The sequence below is a fragment of the Neodiprion fabricii genome, chromosome 4 (genome assembly GCF_021155785.1).
Source record: "Neodiprion fabricii isolate iyNeoFabr1 chromosome 4, iyNeoFabr1.1, whole genome shotgun sequence".
In the NCBI taxonomy this organism is placed as follows: domain Eukaryota; kingdom Metazoa; phylum Arthropoda; class Insecta; order Hymenoptera; family Diprionidae; genus Neodiprion; species Neodiprion fabricii.
The window spans coordinates 33,492,151-33,513,661 of record NC_060242.1 but is presented as its reverse complement, the minus strand read 5'-3'; the positions used below and the strand labels follow the sequence as shown (position 1 = coordinate 33,513,661).

At 37.3% G+C, this 21,511-nt stretch overlaps 2 protein-coding genes across 3 annotated transcripts; one reads left to right on the top strand and one right to left on the bottom strand.

Annotated features, from left to right (window-relative positions):
• Positions 1–336: 336 nt before the first annotated feature.
• Positions 337–5,519, bottom strand: LOC124179599 (DNA replication licensing factor Mcm2). The gene is made up of 15 exons (XM_046564165.1): positions 5,366–5,519; positions 4,926–5,098; positions 4,676–4,839; positions 4,502–4,584; positions 4,238–4,420; positions 3,889–4,100; positions 3,533–3,725; positions 3,232–3,435; positions 2,854–3,085; positions 2,507–2,757; positions 2,263–2,427; positions 1,622–1,927; positions 1,266–1,448; positions 1,030–1,185; positions 337–935 (listed from the first exon to the last, which is right to left on the bottom strand). Exons 1-15 carry the CDS (start codon positions 5,369–5,371, stop codon positions 807–809), a joined length of 2,640 nt encoding a protein of 879 aa, XP_046420121.1. The 5' UTR covers positions 5,372–5,519; the 3' UTR covers positions 337–806.
• A 10,111-nt stretch (positions 5,520–15,630) lies between these two features.
• LOC124179909 lies at positions 15,631–21,310 on the top strand. 2 transcript variants are annotated; one of them, XM_046564778.1, is made up of 9 exons: positions 15,631–15,984; positions 16,231–16,320; positions 16,407–16,545; positions 16,633–16,833; positions 16,995–17,141; positions 17,352–17,460; positions 17,527–17,685; positions 17,767–17,984; positions 18,219–21,310. In XM_046564778.1, exons 1-9 carry the CDS (start codon positions 15,872–15,874, stop codon positions 18,483–18,485), a joined length of 1,443 nt encoding a protein of 480 aa, XP_046420734.1. In that variant the 5' UTR covers positions 15,631–15,871; the 3' UTR covers positions 18,486–21,310. The 2 variants fall into 2 exon arrangements, with proteins under 2 accessions (XP_046420734.1, XP_046420736.1); XM_046564780.1 differs by lacking the exon at positions 15,631–15,984 and adding an exon at positions 16,109–16,156.
• The last annotated feature ends 201 nt before the right edge of the window (positions 21,311–21,511 follow it).

The window sequence follows — 21,511 nt, the reverse complement described above, 5'->3', positions numbered from 1 at the left end:
CGGTATTATAATTGCTGCAATATGTGCCAGCATGTACCCACTCACTACCGATACAAAGATTTAACCAACTATTGGGATAATAGTGGAAAATGGCTGAGAGGGAGTGTCAGAAGACGAATAACTAATCCATTTCGACTGCGATGACGGAATATTGTATCTAAGTAAATTTATTCTAGCGTTTTCTAAAATTGCACGAAAGACGGAAAAAATACAACTGGCTTCACGGTGGTTCATTTACGATTTTGAGAAGCAGAACCGTTTTGTCACCGGATTGAATGGTAGGAACCTTTACTAACTAATTGGACGGTCAGGAAAGTAAGAACAACATCGAGAACATCGTGGGATAAACAGCTATGAGAGAACGGAATTTATTTTTAATCTTTGTTGTTACTCTTAAAGCGCTGAGCGTAGTGATTTGAGACCGTGCACAAGCATGTCCTGCCGCAAAATTTTAGTACATAAACCATAGAAAGAAGAAATACCTACTGGTCGTATCTTCGACATACAGTTGAAACTCTTCGACTTTGACTGACAGTTAGTTATTACTAGTCTTTTCAAATCAGACACGTCTTGCTTTAAGGAGCCATATTTGTTACCACATGTACAAAATACATGCGGTAGGTTTACAGTTATAATAAACAGAAACTGAATTCGAATAATCCCTCGAATTTAACAATTACTGGATTTAAGGCAGTAACAAAACTTCACTTAACATACGGTTGTAAAAGGCACACAATGAGTTTTTATTTTCACCTGGAAACAGTAGTCTTTAACGCCACTTCACTGATCTCGTGTTATCGTTTTCTTCAGTCATTAGATACATCAGGCATAGTTTGTACTATCACTTTTCTTTTGGGATCATAAACGAAGTTGTTTGATTTGAATATGTCGCTCTCGTAGAATGGGTGTAGATTATGAATATCTATCTGCTTAGCCTGTAAAGACAATTCGAAAGATTTAACACAACTATTCATATTAAGAAAAACCGTGTGGATGTATAAAAGTAGCAGTTGTAAATCAATAATTTACCTTATCCATTAAATCTTTTTCAGAAATTTCAATGGTTGTAACTGGTCCACCTTGGAACGCTCTCTTGAATGTCAATGTATCCAAAGTTATTTGACGAAGAATGTAATACAGCAACTCGCTGTGATCTTTTTTGTATGAAAGATATTTCTGGAAAGTCTGTAACAAAGTTGATGTGTTTTTGATAGCGACATGAATAGTCTATGTGCATAGACTTTACAACATATCATGCTACTCACTTGTCGCATAGATTTCATAACAGAATATTTCTGTGTATCTACGAAGCTCTCAAGCATCATTCTGATAGCAAGATTTACGTCTTCTTCTCGCACATGATCCCTGAGATGCATTTTAGCACTTGCTTCTGCCATTCGTATCATACTTTCAATATGACGAACCGTAATTGGAAGGCTTCCTGTTGCCTGGCCATAAAAATAGAGAGTCAAAATTCACAGCACAAGAAAACAAGAAAAAATGTCGCCCAAACCGAGCAGCCACTCTAACATCTATGTTCAACACATGACAGTTTCTAGTGAAATGGTCTATTATAGAAAAATCTTATCGATTAAATTTACTTAGTAGTTGTGCCACTCACTAAACTCTCCTGTCTCAATTGACTGTACATTTTTGCCACCTTATCTTGATCCATATTAGTAAGTTTAGGATGGATGTTTTGTCTCGCATACACAATATATTTCTTCAGGAGATCTTGTGGAATGGACAAATTCGTATGATTTTCTTCAAGACTAGGTGGAACTGTTCTATTCGCATTATTAGGATGATGTTTAATGTGCGAAGCAATAACGAACTTAGCCAAATGCCGATCTTGCATTGGATCTACTTCATCCCGCACTACACACAGAATATCGAATCGGGAGAGAATCGGCTCCGACAAATTTACCTGTAACAATGTTCAAAAATTACCAGGAATAAGAACTCTTATACTTAATATTTTACCTACGACAAAAAATATACTACTGTTTTTCAGCTCTATAATTAACGAGATTCAAAAATATCAAATTAATGTTTGCCTCAATCCCCTAGCTGGTTTTTTTTTTAGCATCGGGCGTATCCCTTGAAAAATCAGGACTACTTCAATACATTTTTAAGTACCTTAACATTGTTTAGGCAACAGATTTGCAAAAAGTACTACCAGTCAGGAACTATCAGTATTACTTGCCTAAATTTGAACTGAGGAAATTTAAAATTTATTCATGCAGAAACTATGCACCTTACGTTTTCTGAAAAAGTCATGCTGGCATCGTATCGTCCACCAATTGGATTCGAGGCTGCTATAACAGAGCATCTGGCTTGTAGAGAAGTGACGATTCCAGCTTTTGAAATAGAAATACTTTGCTGTTCCATTGCTTCGTGTATAGATGTTCTATCCTGGTCGTTCATCTACATATACAGTCAAGATTGATGTACGTCAATATTTTTCACACTGATTTCGAACGATCATAAGATCGTATTTACTAACTTTGTCAAACTCGTCTATAAGGCAAACACCCTGATCTGCAAGAACCAAAGCACCAGCTTCTAACGTCCATTCTCGCGTGGTGTGTGAACGGCTTACATATGCAGTAAGACCCACTGCAGAAGCGCCCTGACCTGTTGTGAATACAGCTCTGGGTGCAATTTTTTCGGTGTATTTTAAGAACTGTGATTTCGCTGTTCCTGGGTCTCCACAAAGTAAAACGTTTATATCACCTCTCACTTTGTGCTTCTGGCCTAATTGCAAAAAATATTTCAATATATCAATCAAGCATGTAACTCTTTTGGAAACATAATAAATTCTTGTATATCATATTCTTCAATATGGCGTACCAGGATTTTTTGATTCTCCACCGAATAAAGCAAGTGCTAGCGCTCGCTTTATGAATTCGTGGCCATAGATGGATGGTGCAATACTAGCTATGATACGGTCAGCTACCCGATGATCTTTGCTTAAGGCCAAAATACTGGAAACATCCTCATCAGTTAATGATTGAACAATTTCTTTGCAATCCTTTACAACAAGATGATTGGCTAACAATACCGTTGAAAATACAGGAAAGCCCTATAATAAATACATTAAATTGTTAAGAGAATACAACGAGTTTATAATTGACATTTATTTTAAGTAAAACTAGTAGCCACAGATTTTGACATATACATTTTACAATGTAATCACGCTACATTTGTGCACATAAAAGTATAATTTACCTGTTCAGTATTCAGAGAACCGTCATAATTATTACTATAAATGGCAGTCACGTCAACTTCATCTCCAGGCTTACATCGATCACAGAGATCGGCAAGCAGGATGCAGTCCTTACTGCGAGGTATTCTCCCGGCTGGAATTCTACCTGGAGACTCTTGTATTGTTACCTTTTGATAATTTCGATAAACCGTTTGCTCCATATTAATCTGAAAACAATGAATAACGTGATATTGAAATATGTTCAGCTAAATTTTAATACAAATCTGCTAAAAAATTACTGTAAATGATTTTCAACATAATTACGGTGAAGGGTCCACTGCTTTGACACTCAGGACAAGAGCCAGGATCAACTTCTTGACTTTGCATTTGCGTGAACGGGCCAAGGACGTATCCACACTTTTTACAATCATATTTAACAACTGACAACTGTGGTAAAACTCCCGTTGTGGCAGTGACAACGCCCAACGTCCTCACCAACTGGTTCAAATGTAACTTTCTGAAACACAATGGCACTTGGACGTTACAATTACGATGTGAATATACCACATCAACTTGAAGATATTGGTACCAAGTGTCGTTATACAATTTCACATGATTAACGCAATGTAATTATAATTTATATATTTACTTCTCCCAAGTCTGAATTCATGTATATTTACCTGAACGTTCGCAATTCTTCAATGAGCGGCAATTCTGATATCCTGACATGGATTTCAGTGGAAACTCTCTCATAACTAGGAAAAATAGTTAGAACCAGGTCCTTAGCTACTTCATCAAATATTTCTAACATTTGCACAGGAGCTTCGGGTAGAAAGTATGCCAACACATGTTCCTTTCCAGCGAGAATAGGGAACTCCACAACAAAACTAGACTGTAGCATAAAAAATTATTGTATATCGCCAAAAGGCATATTGTAATAAGATAAGAACTTGCTAGAATATGCTTCTCTACGTGATCTTTGTAAGAGATTATCATCAGTTTTAAAAAATGTATGATATATCGTGTTACCTGATTACTTTCACACATTCGGCGTATGCGCTCTTTGTACATGTGATGTCCTTTGGCATTGACGTGTGTTCGTAGGAAACTCTTGAATCTGTTAGCAATTTCAGTACGTGGTCCCAACATCATAACCCACTCTTTGATAGTGTGACCTTTCGTGTCTTCTAAATTCTCAATTGATTCGATCATCTACAATCAAAATTGAATGCTAATCATTAGAAAAAATGTATCAGAAATTAATTTAGTAATAATTCTGTTGAATTTCTGCACCTCTGAATCTTCAATTTCACCAGCAGCTGCTTTTTCAGCCATTCGACGCTTTTGTTTGGGTACTTCGTCATCATCGCTTTCATCTAATAAGTTGTAGAATAGAAAATAAAGTTGTATGTTTAGATGTTATACACATCATCACCTACTTTCACTTATGAATTAATGTAATTTTACCATAAAGGAGATCTCTATCATCTCTGATAATTCCAGCTTCACGATCTCGCTTGCGCATTTCTCTTTCTGCAGCCGCTCGGTCCCCTTGGGATATTTCAGAATAGTCTTCGTCATCGACGATTTTTGGATCATAACGATCCAAGGCAGGCATTGGGCGATAATCACTATACGAAGAAGAGTATTTAATTGAAAATTAAGACTCTCACATGTTTCATACATTAGCATGTTTTAGTCTCAATACACCACTCACGCCTCCATGTTATCGCCAAATAATTCTTCACCATCTTCTTCTTCCTCGATCATTTCATTATCTGTATCAGCTCCGAGCAAATTGCCTTCATCTTCAAAAGGTTCTTCCATTTCGTGAGGCGGTGATGTAAGCTGATCTCGTCTCCCGGAAGGCACCGGGGAACTTGCCTGACTCTGTTATTATAAATAATCAATGCAATTTGCATAAAAACAGTTGTGCTTGTGAGTTTAGGTCTTTGACTTAGTGAAAAAAAAAACAGAAAAATTTGCCAAGTCATTTCCAAACATACTATAAACAATTATATCTTCAACAATGCAATAAACGATATATTTCATGTGGAACAAACGTTTGTTCTGAGGTTTTGTTTGGTTAAACACAGTCTAGAAGTACATACACAACAATACGTCAGGAAAACAATACCGATGTGATAAACCACTTACCGACATTATATGACGTTGTTAAAACGATATATTCGGTAACAGTATATTCTCGGAACAAAATCAAACTACTTATGTTGTACACACAACAAAAACCAACTACGGTCCGATTTGACGCGTGGTGTGTGTATACAACAGTTACACAATTTGGCGGCAAACCTTGGAACTTACAACGAAGAATAGATACACGACATAGATATGAACCTCGTGCTTCTATCCCACTTCAGTCTCAAGCGTTGACTAAAGATATGTAAAGATACACAGCCCTGGGTCATTTTTCGTGACAGTCTGACGGGTCTGGGTGGGTTTGAGGATAATAGCAGTTTCACGTATTATCAACCAAGTAACACCTGACCACGCCGGTAAAAGAAGTCGTTAACTGAAGAATTTATCTTCATTCGAAGGCTGACCATCGAAGGGCCTAGCCGCTTAAGTTTGGAATCGGCAGGAAAGATGAAGTGCGTATTTCTTGTCCGAAATGTAAAAACTGAAATCATTACACATCATGTCATATCATACATCATACATCATACATAGTATTAGAGTTCGAAACAAGAATTTGGATGTCCGGATGTTCGAATGTTCAGAAAGTGACGTCACCCAAAATTTTTTTGCTGTTGACGTCATCGATCTATAGTAATCATAGACAACGAAAATCTGATAGCCGAATTCCTCAGTCCGGAAACAACCGCGCAATAGAGAGGACGTATAAGAATCGCGCTCCGCAGATTTCGAGTACCGGGTTCTCTACCTCCTGGATCCTACGCTCCGGGTCCACTTTCTGGTGCTACTCGAGTTCCAGGACACGCGCTCCGTAATTTCTGCACTCCAGGTCGGCTACCTGGTGAAACTAGACTTCCAGGATAAGCGCGCCGTAGTTTCTGCGCTCGAGGTCCGCTACCTGGTGAAACTCGACTTCCGGGACAAGTGCTCCGTGGTCCCTGTGCTCCAGGTCCGCTACCTGGTGAAACTCGACTTCAGGGACACGCGCTCCGTAGTTTCTGCGCTCAAGGTCAACTACCTGGTGAAACTTGACATCCAGGACGGGCGCTCCGTGGTTCATGCGCTCCAGGTCCGTTACCCGGTGTAACTCGACTTCAGGGAGAGGATGAGGAGGACGAGGAGGTTGAGCAAGACGGGGAGAACAAGGAGGAGGAGGTGATTTAAGCTGGTTGGCGGTCGTTGGATTTGTGCACGGTAAGTATAATATTTTTATAATATTTAATGACAATTGTAATTATATTTCATCTAAAATTTTGTAAACTTGTCATCTTCACAATAAATTATTTCAATTCATTTTTCGCGCAAGCCCAAGTTCAGTAGATGTCAATGCGCTAATATAGTTTCTATAATTTTTTATAACTTTCTCATAATATTGTTGGCATAGTGTATCAATAAAAAAATTATATGAATCCTTACACAATATTTTTGATGTGTTCTTGTACTGAAAATATTTATTGCTATTCCAGGTACAACCCGAGGTGGTTATCGGTGGTTGTTCGAGGTGGTTGGCGATTGTTGGAGGTGGTCGGAGGTGGACGAGGAGGAGGACGAACTGAACTGAGTCTCAAAGCCCTGTTGACATAAAAGCAGCTATTCGATAGAAATTATAGTTTATAGTTTACACAGCCCATTGCATGATATTTCATTACAAATACATATGTTTCAATGTATTAAGGAATAATTTATCAAATATACGATAAAATTGATGCACCGGATCATCGTCGACTTTAACTTTTGAAATGTCCTACCATTTTCGAACACCTCCTACCTCCCCCTGCCACCTCCGGCCATCAATGGCCACTTTCGACCACCCCCTATCACCTTTTGCCAGCGCCGACTACCTCCTAACATTTCCGAACACCTCCGACCATCCTATTTAGCTATATTACCAGATTAGCTATGATATGAAAAGAGAAGAATTATTCATTTCGAAATGGGATTCTATTCGACGCGCGCTCGATGTATTCCATAACATTAGTATTCATAATTATTCCAACAACTTTTCATTTGCTCTCTCGATCTTGAATTTTCATAGGCATAGAATCGAAACGTTGTTTTAGCTGGTCGCAAGTGAAGTATTTGCGTTGGGTAGAGGAGCAGAATTGTTTTTCGAAAAGTATTCGGATGGAAAAAAATTCAGAGTAACTGTAATACATCACGGATGCGCTAATTTTGAACGAGATGAAACGGATGCTTCGTATATGAGACGGTATTTAACGCTGCGTAGTGGTTTAAAGACCTAGAAAGGTGATAGGGAGAGAAAGAACGACGTTTCTTAACACTTCGAGTGTATTTTAACACACATTTGAAAGATACGAGCGAAATTTTTCATCATCCAACTGTCGCAGAACGGCAGCGTTATTAGCCGAGCCGTTCACTGAAGAATATATCTTCAGTCAACGGCTGACCATCGAAGGGCCTGGCCGCTTGAGTCTGGAATCGGCAGGAGAGATAAAGTGCGTATTTCTTGTATGAAATGTGAAAGCTAAAATCATTATACATCATACATCATACATCATACATCATCATACCTAGTATTACAGTTCGAAACCAAAGTTTGAATTTTCGGATGTTCGGAAAGTGACGTCACCAATCTAAAATCGGCTAGCCGAGTTCCTCAGTCTGGTAACAACCGCGCAGTAGAGCGGACGGTTGAGAGTCGCGCTCCGCAAATTTCGAGTACCGGGTTCTCAACCTCCCGGATCCCGCGCTTCGGGTCCGCTACGTATTTCGAGTACCGGGTTCTCAACCTCCCGGATCCCGCGCTTCGGGTCCGCTACGCGGTGAAACTCGACTTCCAGGATAAGCGCTCCGTGGTTCCTGGTTCATGTTGACAATAAATTATTTCAATTCGTTTTTCGCGCAACCCCAAATTCGGTAGCTGTCAGTCCGCTAATAAAATTTCTCGACTTCCAGGATAAGCGCTCCGTGGTTCCTGGTTCATGTTTACAATAAATTATTTCAATTCGTTTTTCGCGCAACCCCAAATTCGGTAGCTGTCAGTCCGCTAATAAAATTTTTCGACTTCCAGGATAAGCGCTCCGTGGTTCCTGGTTCATGTTTACAATGAATTATTTCAATTCGTTTTTCGCGCAACCCCAAATTCGGTAGCTGTCAGTCCGCTAATAAAATTTCTCGACTTCCAGGATAAGCGCTCCGTGGTTCCTGGTTCATGTTTACAATAAATTATTTCAATTCGTTTTTCGCGCAACCCCAAATTCGGTAGCTGTCAGTCCGCTAATAAAATTTCTCGACTTCCAGGATAAGCGCCCGTGGTTCCTGGTTCACGTTTACAACAAATTATTTCAATTCGTTTTTCGCACAACCCCAAATTCGGTAGCTGTCAGTCCGCTAATAAAATTTCTCGACTTCCAGGATAAGCGCCCGTGGTTCCTGGTTCACGTTTACAACAAATTATTTTAATTCGTTTTTCGCGCAACCCCAAATTCGGTAGCTGTCAGTCCGCTAATAAAATTTCTCGACTTCCAGGATAAGCGCTCCGTGGTTCCTGGTTCATGTTTACAATAAATTATTTCAATTCGATTTTCGCGCAACCCCAAATTCGGTAGCTGTCAATCCGCTAATAAAATGTCTCGACTTCCAGGATAAGGTTGCTGGGTGAGTAAAACACTTTTATCATATTTCATGGCAATTGTAATTATATTTCATCTGAAATATTACAAACTTGTCACGTTTACAATAAATTATTTCAATTCATTTTTCGTGCAAGCACATATTCAGTAGTTATGAATAATCTTATACAATTTATTATATTATTAATTAATTAATTAATATTCTTATAATATTTAATGGCAATTGTAATTACATTTCATCTGAAATATTACAAACTTGTCACGTTTACAATAAATTATTTCAATTCATTTTTCGTGCAAGCACATATTCAGTAGCTATGAATAATCTTGTACAATTTATTATATTATTAATTAATTGATTAATTACATTAATTCTTACACAATATTTTTGATGTGTTCCTATACTAAAAATATTCATTACTATTCCAGGTATTACCCGAGGTGGTCGGAGGTGGACGAGGAGGAGGACGAGCTGGACGAGGAGGAGGACCAGGTGGACGAGGAGGTGGACGAGGAGGTGGACGAGGAGGAGGACGAGGTGGACGAGGAGGAGGCGGGGTGGGTCGTGGGAGAGGACCTCTCCTCTCCTCAGAGGAGGGCAGGGGGAGGGGCAGGGAACGGGGAGAGGTGGGTGGGAAGGGGGAAGGGAAGGGAAGGGATGGGACGGGAAGGGAAGGGGCGGGGAGGGGTGGGGAGGGCGGCGGGGAAGGGAGGGAGGGGGGAGGGCGGGCGGGAGGGAGGGAGAGGGAAGGGCCGGGCGGGCGTGTTCTGCTCTATTAACTCTAATGAGCTTGCACTGACATCCGTCCTCCACTCCCTCCCTTCCCCCCGCCCGCCGTCCCTCCCTCCCTCCCTCCCTCCCTCCCGCCCTCCCTGCCCCCCGCCCTCCCGCCCCCCTCCCGTCCACCCTCTCCTCCCCGCCCCGCCCCTTCCCATCCCTTCCCTTTCCTTCCCGTCCCTTCCCTTCCCCCTCCCCGCCCACCTCTCCCCCTTCCCTGCCCCGCCCCCTCCCCTCCTCTGAGGAGAGGAGAGGTCCTCTCCCACGACCCACCCCACCTCCTCCTCGTCCACCTCGTCCTCCTCCTCGTCCAGCTCGTCCGCCTCCTCGTCCACCTCCGACCACCTCGGGTAATACCTGGAATAGTAATGAATATTTTAGTATAGGAACACATCAAAAATATTGTTTAAGGATTAATGTAATTAATCAATTAATTAATAATATAATAAATTGTACAAGATTATTCATAGCTACTGAATATGTGCTTGCACGAAAAATGAATTGAAATAATTTATTGTAAACGTGACAAGTTTGTAATATTTCAGATGAAATGTAATTACAATTGCCATCAAATATTATAAAAGTGTTTTACTCACCCAGCACAAATCCTCGTCCTCCTCGTCCTCCTCCTCGTCCACCTCCGACCACCTTCAACCACCTCAGGTTATACCTTGAATAGTAATAAATATTTTCAGTACAAGAACACATCGGAAATATTGTGTAAGGATTAATGTAATTGAGTAATTGATTAAATAATTAATTAATAATATAATAAATTGTATAAGATTATCAATAGCTACTGAATATGTGCTTGCACGAAAAATGAATTGAAATAATTTATTGTAAACGTGACAAGTTTGTAATATTTCAGATGAAATGTAATTACAATTGCCATCAAATATTATAAAAAAGTTTTACTCACCCAGCACAAATCCTCGTCCTCCTCGTCCTCCTCCTCGTCCACCTCCGACCACCTTCAACCACCTCAGGTTATACCTTGAATAGTAATAAATATTTTCAGTACAAGAACACATCGGAAATATTGTGTAAGGATTAATATAATTGAGTAATTGATTAAATAATTAATTAATAATATAATAAATTGTATAAGATTATCAATAGCTACTAAATATGTGCTTGCACGAAAAATGAATTGAAATAATTTATTGTAAAAGTGACAAGTTTGTAATATTTCAGATGAAATATAATTACAATTGCCATCAAATATTATAAGAATATTAATTAATTAATTAATAATATAATAAATTGTACAAGATTATTCATAGCTACTAAATATGTGCTTGCACGAAAAATGAATTGAAATAATTTATTGTAAAAATGACAAGTTTGTAATATTTCAGATGAAATATAACTACAATTGCCATGAAATATTATAAAAGTGTTTTACTCACCGAGCACAAATCCTCGTCCCCCTCCTCCTGAATCACCGAGATTACCCGCAACCACCCCTAACTACCTCCAACGAAAACCGCCAACCACCTCGAGTTATACCTCGAATACTAATAAATATTTTCAGCGTGAGAACAAATCAAAAATAATGTCTAAGGTTTGATATAATTTTTTTATCGACATATTTTACCAAAAAGATTATGAGAAGATTGTAAAGTTATAGGAATTTTATTAGCGCACTGACAGCTACCGAATTTGGGGTTGCGCGAAAAACGAATTGAAATAATTTATTGTAAACATGAACCAGGAACCACGGAGCGCTTATCCTGGAAGTCGAGAAATTTTATTAGCGGACTGACAGCTACCGAATTTGGGGTTGCGCGAAAAACGAATTGAAATAATTTGTTGTAAACGTGAACCAGGAACCACGGGCGCTTATCCTGGAAGTCGAGAAATTTTATTAGCGGACTGACAGCTACCGAATTTGGGGTTGCGCGAAAAACGAATTGAAATAATTTATTGTCAACATGAACCAGGAACCACGGGCGCTTATCCTGGAAGTCGAGAAATTTTATTAGCGGACTGACAGCTACCGAATTTGGGGTTGCGCGAAAAACGAATTGAAATAATTTATTGTCAACATGAACCAGGAACCACGGGCGCTTATCCTGGAAGTCGAGAAATTTTATTAGCGGACTGACAGCTACCGAATTTGGGGTTGCGCGAAAAACGAATTGAAATAATTTATTGTCAACATGAACCAGGAACCACGGGCGCTTATCCTGGAAGTCGAGAAATTTTATTAGCGGACTGACAGCTACCGAATTTGGGGTTGCGCGAAAAACGAATTGAAATAATTTATTGTAAACATGAACCAGGAACCACGGAGCGCTTATCCTGGAAGTCGAGTTTCACCGCGTAGCGGACCCGAAGCGCGGGATCCGGGAGGTTGAGGACCCGGTACTCGAAATTTGCGGAGCGCGACTCTCAACCGTCCGCTCTACTGCGCGGTTGTTACCAGACTGAGGAACTCGGCTAGCCGATTTTAGATTGGTGACGTCACTTTCCGAACATCCGAAAATTCAAACTTTGGTTTCGAACTGTAATACTAGGTATGATGATGTATGATGTATGATGTATGATGTATGATGTATGATGTATGATGTATGATGTATGATGTATAATGATTTTAGCTTTCACATTTCAGACAAGAAATACGCACGTTATCTTTCCTGCCGATTCCAGACTCAAGCGGCTAGGCCCTTCGATGGTTAGCCGTTGACTAAAGATATATTTTTCAGTTATCGGGTCAGCTAATAACGCCGCCGTTCTGCCACAGTTGTGTTATAAAAATATTTGCTTGTACGTTTCACGTGCGTCTTAAAATACACTCCAAGTTTTAAGAAGCTTCGTTCTTTCTCTCCCTATCAAAAAAGATAATCGCCGACAATTACCTTCTTAGGTCTTTAAATCAGGACACATAACTTTGTCAGGATACGATATATGATGTATGATACTGCATAATATAGTCTCAATTTTATGTAACCTGTATTAAAATGAATAAACAATCAATTTTCTTTCTTTGTATATACTCAACTGTTGGTAGTTTGCTGTTCCACACCTCGTGTTCGCACTCCTAAGGGTCCAATTAGTCTAGAAAGGGGCATACAAATCGATTCTGAGCTGAAAAATATTTTGCTCCGAAAATCACGCTAACTGGCAACGCTTTTGCGGAATCCGTTTCAGTACATTCGAGCTAAATTTTAAATTCGTACCTGATGCGTTTTAAAACTAATTTGCAGCGCTAAAGCCCCCTAGTACAGCGCCAGAGCTACTCACGAACTTGGCACCGCAAGAGCTAAAAGGTTGTTAGTACTGGAAGCTGCTCTCGGAATGCATCCACTGAATTGTTTCTACGGACACCCATTCAGATTGTAAATATTCACTGCATGTCTAAGTATTTGTTGTAGATACAACCAATAGCAAGGGACCGTAGACCTTAGAATTTCTTATTAATTTGAATTTGACACCTCTACCCGTTCCCGAGAAAAAATACGGACAACAAAGTGTTTCTATAAGGGTTTCGTTTTTTCATTGTGAGGTACGGAACCCTAAAAACGAATAAGACATTGTAATTTGCCTGATTATGTAGCTCAGTTTACAAATAATAGTGTCTTCCAACGTGTTGGAGCGCGTTAATTGTTTATATCACGTTTCAATCGAAGTCGAATCAGAGTTTAAAGCCCTTTTCAAAGTTTGACTCACGACCACTACCATGGTACTGCATACACCTAACAAAGAGTATGACACCTAATATGACAAAGCTACCCGCAATTGCTGCGACGGAAACACCAAGCGCATAATCTGGCGACAATCGCGAGGTGCTATTTTCCTTCGAAACGTGACTATCGCCATAAAATATAGGTTGAAACGGCCACGAGAGAGAGACGTAGTTTAGTCTATACATCCTTTCTTTGTCTAGCAAGCTCTGTCGACCAACTCCCGCCTGCACACCGAGCACCATGCCGTATCACCCTGGTAGCATAGGATCTTGATGCCTGGGATCTTACGATTAGTTCTCTTGTAATTCTTCGGTTAACGTTTGTGTGCATACTTAATTAAAAAAAATCAAATCATCATGTTGCCACTCACGGAATACTCAATATAAAAAATAATTGATACTGCCTCAGAAACAATAATTTTGTTTCATGAAATCGATTATTCCTCAACAATTTACCATGTCTCAAAAGTTCAAAGAAAAAGCAGGTTCAACCTAGAAACACCACGACCCCACATATTATTCGGATTATATTAACTTATTGTTAGGGCTCGGGGCAGTCAATAAGGATAGGTACGGTTTTGCTGTAGAAAGAAAAGAAATGCTATCTTACCACGGAGCGAAAATATTAACGTCTTTGATCTTGATGTTTACGACTGGTATACGACGTCTCTATTCCACCTGCTCGGGGATACCTTTTCAGCGTGACACCGGACACTATTTTATATTTTCCTTCGGCAAATTCTAGTTTTGTAGTAATCAAAAATAAATTTGGTGAAGATGAAGTAATTGATCGTCGATTAGCTTGGATAAAAGCATTGAAAATTGGGAATGAGGTTACACAGTCAAAAAAAGTGTTTTCATTACATTTCACCAAAAATGACTTCATACCAACACGTAAGTAATTACCTATAGAATTTCATTTCATAATTATTTGTTTATCATCAATATGAAATGAAATTTTTTGTAGTGTAATATTTGTCAGAAAAAATAAAAAACAATAAACATTAAATTTTATTTTTCATTGCAGCCAATGTTGCGATATTGCACCCACAATTTCATGCGGTGGATCTTTTAAACGAGAAATTTGGAGACAGAATGCAATTATTTTATACTCATTATCACAACTAGTATCTGATTGCTGTAGGCCACATTTCATTAGATGTCCCGCATCAAGTATATCTTCACCACCAATAAAATTTTTATGACTAGGCTGAGTATTTGCAAACTCACAAATTTCTTGTATTGAAATTTTCATATTTTATTGAATTTTTTTTGAAAATTCGAGTTTAATAACTGTAAATAAATACACGCTTTCACATAAGAACACGAAAGCTGATTTAAAAATGCGTTTTAGAATAGTTACTGCTTCTGCCGCAAGGAGAAGCCACGCCCCCGGCAGATTTCCCATTACAAGGATTCTTTTCATTCTCTCCACTGTTTTTGCGAATAATAAATGTATTCATTTTTACATCTTAAATAAATCCTACGGATATTAAATAAATGTTACGTAAGTAATTACTTCATTTTCAAGGAAATTGAAGTAAATGTGAGTTTTAGAACAACAAGTTATGATCAACGGATTATTTTGTGTGAAAAATTTTTTTTTTTTTTTATTGTTCGGGTATGATGCTGATTTCGTGAAGACTGTTTTTTATTTTGCGTATTAATCTTTATGCATAAAAAATGAGAGAGTATATTTTGAGCTAAAATTTATTTCATTTTTACTATACATATATTATATATATAATAGGGTGTTTCAAAATAAAAAAATTTTCGATTTTCCAACGGGCCACACCCGAAATAGTTAGTTTAGGTAGAAACAAAAATTCTGGCGAAAGATGAGCATTGTCGGTTGAGTGGAAGATCGGGCACATTTGATTTTTAATCCTTTTTTCCTTTTTATCGAATTTATGATGGACAATTGTTAGTAATTTTTTTTCGTGTTAAAAACTTCTTCATCTGAGCTATCCATAATGAGTAATCAAGAAGTAGTGGCAAATATGCATGATTATTTATTGTGTGCACATGACGACTGAGACAAATGGTGGTCATCAGATAATTGATTAATATCTCTTTTTCGTAGAAACAGTATCGGCGGGTGGTCGCGCGACTATAGTGGGCGCATCTCACAGTAACTGCGCCGCGGTCCGCCGCGGTGTAGTGGGCGTCAGCCTTTAGTCAACGTTCAGTGGTTCCGCGTGGGTCCATCGGAATATCAACATCAGCCGTTTCGTCCAATTCCAACATCCTTCGTAGTTCACTGCGTGCCAGTACTGCCAGTGCGTGCTATTGTGATCTTACTATTGCGGCATTGCAACAGACATTTGGAAAAAGTTACCCGATACTAGCAGTAGAGAATTGACTAGTAGTTAACTCCTCTTGTACGGTTTATCATTTGTCGTATTACATTTTACCGTCTGCAGTAACATTTGTATTGAGTTAATATGAGGAATCTCGGTTTATATCTTTCTATTTTTCTGCTAACGTGGAAAATCGTGACATGCGAAGAGAATGAAGCCGAAGACCCGGTGTCTATGACCAGGCACAACGAAGACAAGTAAGTTCGTTTGCGTTACATCTTAGGTACATATTCGACCAGGTACACAAAAACGGTTTCTGTTGATTTAAGTATCAGTGTATTATGTCATGTGATAATTAATGTATCACTCCACGAATAGCATCCCACACATAACCTTAAAAGTTTGCATTGAATTTATCTACATGCAAAAGTTAGATAAAAGTTGAAGTTTTTCTTGATAGATTGTTTATCGTAAAACTTAGATAACCTATTAATATTTTTCAGAAAAGACACATATTTCGTGGATCCATACTCGTTTGATTACGATAGAGCAAACAAAAAGATGGCCAGCGGGCAAGTGGTTCAGTTTCCACGGTCAGTTTTCAATTTTCAAAGATTTAAGAATTGTTGCCTTCTGAATTGAAATCTCAACTAATTGCAGTGGCTGAAATGCTGTTCAGAACTGAAAAAAATTTTATCAACGACGATCAATGTCAGCGAGACTTGAAACAGTGCAAAGATACCCTTGAGAAGATTGAACTTGATGGACTCTTTGCCAAGCGACTTATTAATCTGTTGCTTTCAAATGTTAAGTTTAAGGTATATGTTATAATTGTTTATAAATCTTGTTTGAAGTAAATAAGTGAAGTACGTAGAAATATGTTTTAAAACAATTAATATATTTAGGAAAATGGGGAGCTGCTGAGTGGTTCCATATTTCTATCTGGAACCAAAGAACAAATTCAAAAAATCCAAGAATATGGCAATGGGAAAATTACAATGCGTCAAGTCGATGCTATCTTTACTGACATTATTAAGTCAACTAGTAATGTATTCACTGAGGTTCTTTCGGTAATTGACCAGTTACTTGTCACCTATCGTCAACATGTACGTATTAAAATGTTCCGTTTACTTTTAATTTTACATGAGAAAAAAATAAAATAATATCCTTCACTAAAATATCCAATTGTGTTACATATGCACAAATCATCTTCAATTCAATTTTGTGTTCGTGTTAAATTGACCATATTATACTTATTGTAACGCAGGAAAAGATCTTCACAACAGTGTTTGCATCTTCAGCAATACTCCTATTCATCAAACTTACAAACTGGAGTACTGGGAAAGTTATCATTACCTTTATTGCAATTGTCTTTCTGATCAGCTATATTATGATGTGGTCACAGCTTTTGAAGGTATGTAAAGAAGATTCAAAACCAGCTTTGTGTGAAATTCGTGCATTGAATTCGGATAATTGATGCAAGTGTTAATTAAATTACAAAAAAATTAATTTAAACTAAATATATCCTGGTATCCATCTTATGGATGCTGTATGTAATGTTAAATTCCGTAAAGTTTCTTAGCATCTGAGAGCTTAATCATTGTTTTTCCTTCTCGACACTCAGGAAGCTGAAATTAAACACTTCACAGCAGTAAGAATACATAAACAACCACCCATCCAGTGCGACCCAGAAAAAATGGGTATTTGGGACAGAATCACGGGTTACTTCGATGGTGAGAAATATATTCTATGTTTCATACCCATTTCTTTCTTTATCATTAAATACATAGCATTTTCAGGAACGGATCAATGCCTTGAGTATTACAAAACTATCAATTACGATCCCTATCACGAAGTCACTCCAGTGGATGTACTCGTCCAGTTTGCAGATCGACTGATGTTACAACCAATTGCGCGATTTGGATCTGTAATCAATCTTGTCATTCACAATTCCACCAGTAAGCACCAAACAATAAATGGTCCAATTCTTTTTTCCAATGTGTATTATAATTGAAAGAAATTTCGTTATTTGATTACAGAGGACTTGAGCTTTGGATTGAGATGGATCGTCACAATTCTCCTTTATGCTGGTATTGTTATATCTATCATCCTGCTGCCTTTTTCTATATTTGGCGGTGATTTTCGTGTCTGGTTTGGTCCATTCGGGATGTCTTTAGGAAAATCAATCACAAATCAGAGTCACACACAACAAAAACACATGGTTGAGCAGCGGGAACCTGTAAAAGTCATTGTGCAGGTACAAAGACCTATTCAATCATGCCAGTGTACTTACTAAAAATTTTTTCACCTTTCATTGAATTGAAAAATTGATATAGATTATCTTCGGGTCTCAAACTAACATATTGCTTGTTTCCACGAAGTTACAGATATTATGACAAATATTTGCATCTAATTCTGATTCATGATAAGCATAGAATTTTTTCTCATCATTTGGAATTACTTGCAAGGATTATTCTGTCTTTTGTTCTAGAACTACATTGACAGTGGGTCACAAAAACCAGCCTTGAGTACATCTGCTCACACTGTAAGCAGTAATGAACTAGCAAAAGTTAAGGGCAAAGCCGGAAATGAGGAAACAACGGAGAAACAATCAAGTTTTAGTACTACGTGCAAAGCATGTTGTAGCAAAGATATATTCAGTTTGAATGACTCACATGTGACAGAGGGTGAAGATCTGGTGAATGAATCGACGAAAAGTGAAGTTCGAAAAAATGAGAAAGGAGACGGTGACTGTTGAACTATACTAATTGTTTCTCAGATATTTAACATTTATTAATAGTACTACCGAAGTAATGAATAGTAGATTTTTTAACGACAATTTAAGTATTATTATTATCATTATTATTACTATTATTATTGCCTGTTACAAGGGAACCTGTTATACCTTGGATCTATTTTCGGTTTCGATTTATTTAGAAATCAGGCTGTGCAGATGATAATGCTAACCGAATTGAATGTTATTCTCTCGGGCCTTAGGCATGTTATAAATTTGGAACATTAATTACATATTACGATTTATACGTTTTTTGGGTCTTTTCTAGAAAAGTAGATTAGGACTCAAGGTACACCCAGGTAAAGTCCAATCTGACGCACCTAATTTTAGCAGGGCATAAACAAGGTTGGCAGCAGTAGCATCTAAGTTACGTCTATTGAATAACACACGCTGTATCTGCTTAATGCACCACTGCGATTGGTTAGATACTGTCAGGACACAAAAAAATTTGTTTTTTAATCATGCGACTATGTTTTCCTCGGTAGTATGTACCTACCTATTTAATATCTGGTGATCACATCAAAACACATGTTGTTGGTAAATTATGAACAAGTTGTATTGATAATAATAACTGTGATATATGTATACTAACATAATATTATCGTAAAGTATTTAAAATAATGAAAATTTCGGGAATTGTGATGTAAGGTAAATGTATTAGTTGCCAGCCACAGATATTTTACCACAGAAATAAATTAGCTGTACACTTGTTAGAAGAATCAATTGCTTCACAAGATGTGTGATTACCACAATAACTTACAAAAGGGAATGAATCGCGATGGAAAATTTCTAAGTAAGATGAGAAGTTTCATGGTTACGAAGTCTACACTAATTTCCAACCAGAGGTAAAAAAAAGTGGCCGACCACCTAATTCTTAGAGTGTATATGCTCTAGGTCGAGCCTATGGCTTGGTCACTAGCACATCCACTCTATAATCACGACAAGTATAACAACCATAACAAACATACTAACAATAAGTTTCTCATAAGTAAACTTTACATCACGTCTCTATAATCATCTTAAAACTTCCCCAATCGGAGAACAATTAGTAATCAGAAATAATAGACACATTGTACCTGGAACATGTCCATGGTACAACACCATGTCACAATACATTAAAACAATCCACAGAATTTTTAGATTAAAAATACAATATTGCGAATTGCTACCAAACCAAAATAGCGGACACCATAGTGTGTTTCTAATTTTGCTCTATTTAGTCAGTACTAAGAAGAAATATACCCCTTTATTTTTACAAAGCTTTCCTCTATATTTCCCGTAAAATTATCTCGCTTGAGCATTGTGAAGCCTTCCTTTAAGCAGTCGCACGCGTGTTATTTGACGTTTGAAACTTACTTATCGTTGTTATTAAGTGAAACACGTATTAATTTTGAGTATAAAAGCATATGTCCAAGGTACAATAGGGTCCCCCCTATACCATGTTAAATTGAGCAGAAGAGTGTCAAATATTCTTCACATTGCGAATTACGTATATTAGTAGGTAATTTTGTACTGTGTACATATTTCGTTTTATTTAAATTTATATATATAACTGTGGTGATTTTGTTTTACAACACATACCTATATTGCAATTATGCACTGTAAAGCTAAAATTTGCACATGTAAATTTATAGTTGATGCATTCTTTCCATGCTTCTCACAGATATATAAAATTTGTTGCCCAATGTAGATTATTCACTGCCGATTTTTTACTAATGCTTGATGTACAAGTAAATATTATTCTCTTTTTATCGCTAAAAGGACAATGACAGCTTCTTTTTTTTTATTATTATTAACTCAGAAGTACAGAATTGTCATTAATATTGATTAGTTGAAACGATCTTAAAATTCTTAAAACATAAGTCAAAACAAGCTACAAGAGATACTTTAAAACTTTAAATTATAATCGTTATGCATTTACTAAGATCGTATTTTATTAAATTTGGTTCATTAATGTTATGTTGCTGTTTGTCAGTACATTGCATTGAAAGACTAATCATTTTAATGGTTATCAAACGTCTTATATACTATCGTCGGGTGTTTCTGAACTTGAGGTTGGAAAACCTTCATTGTTTGTTGTTGTTCAAGGGATAAAAACATTTAAAAACGGATGTTTAACAACAATTTTAAAGCTTTTGATGATGCAGAGGTGTTTATCATACTGTCTCAATTTTTTTATTTAGGGCATATACAACCTAAATTGCTACTGAATCGTTGAATAGTCATAGAAAAAATTAGGGGAACTTAAATTTCGGTGTGGCATGAGTTGACAATTGTGCAATAAGAATAATCAATACAAAATTCACAAACAATTCGTAATTTTTCTCATTCGTCTTATTATTTTCGTCAATTATGTGCGTCACCTTTCTCATTCAGGAATTGCCTCGAACGACAGCTGAAGCTATGAAATTAATATTCTATAAAATTCAGAATTTGTTGTATTTTGTTTTTGCATTTACAATCCTACAATCTACTTAAATAGTATAGTATACTACAAAACCAGTTCAAACTGATGGAAAGTGAAAGATATCGCTGAACGTCGTATTGACGAAATGAGACAACTACAAAATAACTTATTGTACTAGTATATAGATTTTCTAACAATTTTAATGTTTAAACTTTTGAACTTTATAACTTATTTTTCATAAATATTGTTGCTATCATTAGTGTTTGATTATAGAAAATAGAGTTTAATTAAAAAAAACATTACATGAAAAGTATACATGGTACATATTTTTTATTACCACATTTCGATTCAAGAGCATCATATCTATTATAATCACACATAATAATGAGGGAAAAAACTCTCTTCACTTTGCAAACTTATCTTACACAGAATCTGTCCAGAATAGTGGCTACTAAACTACTGGTATAAAGTTGTTAAGTTGTGTGGTCTCTTGAATACACGCATGAGCATACGCTCACTTGAATATACGCATGCAGTAATGCTGCGGCATTACGACGTTTCCTGTACAAATACTTAGATCAAA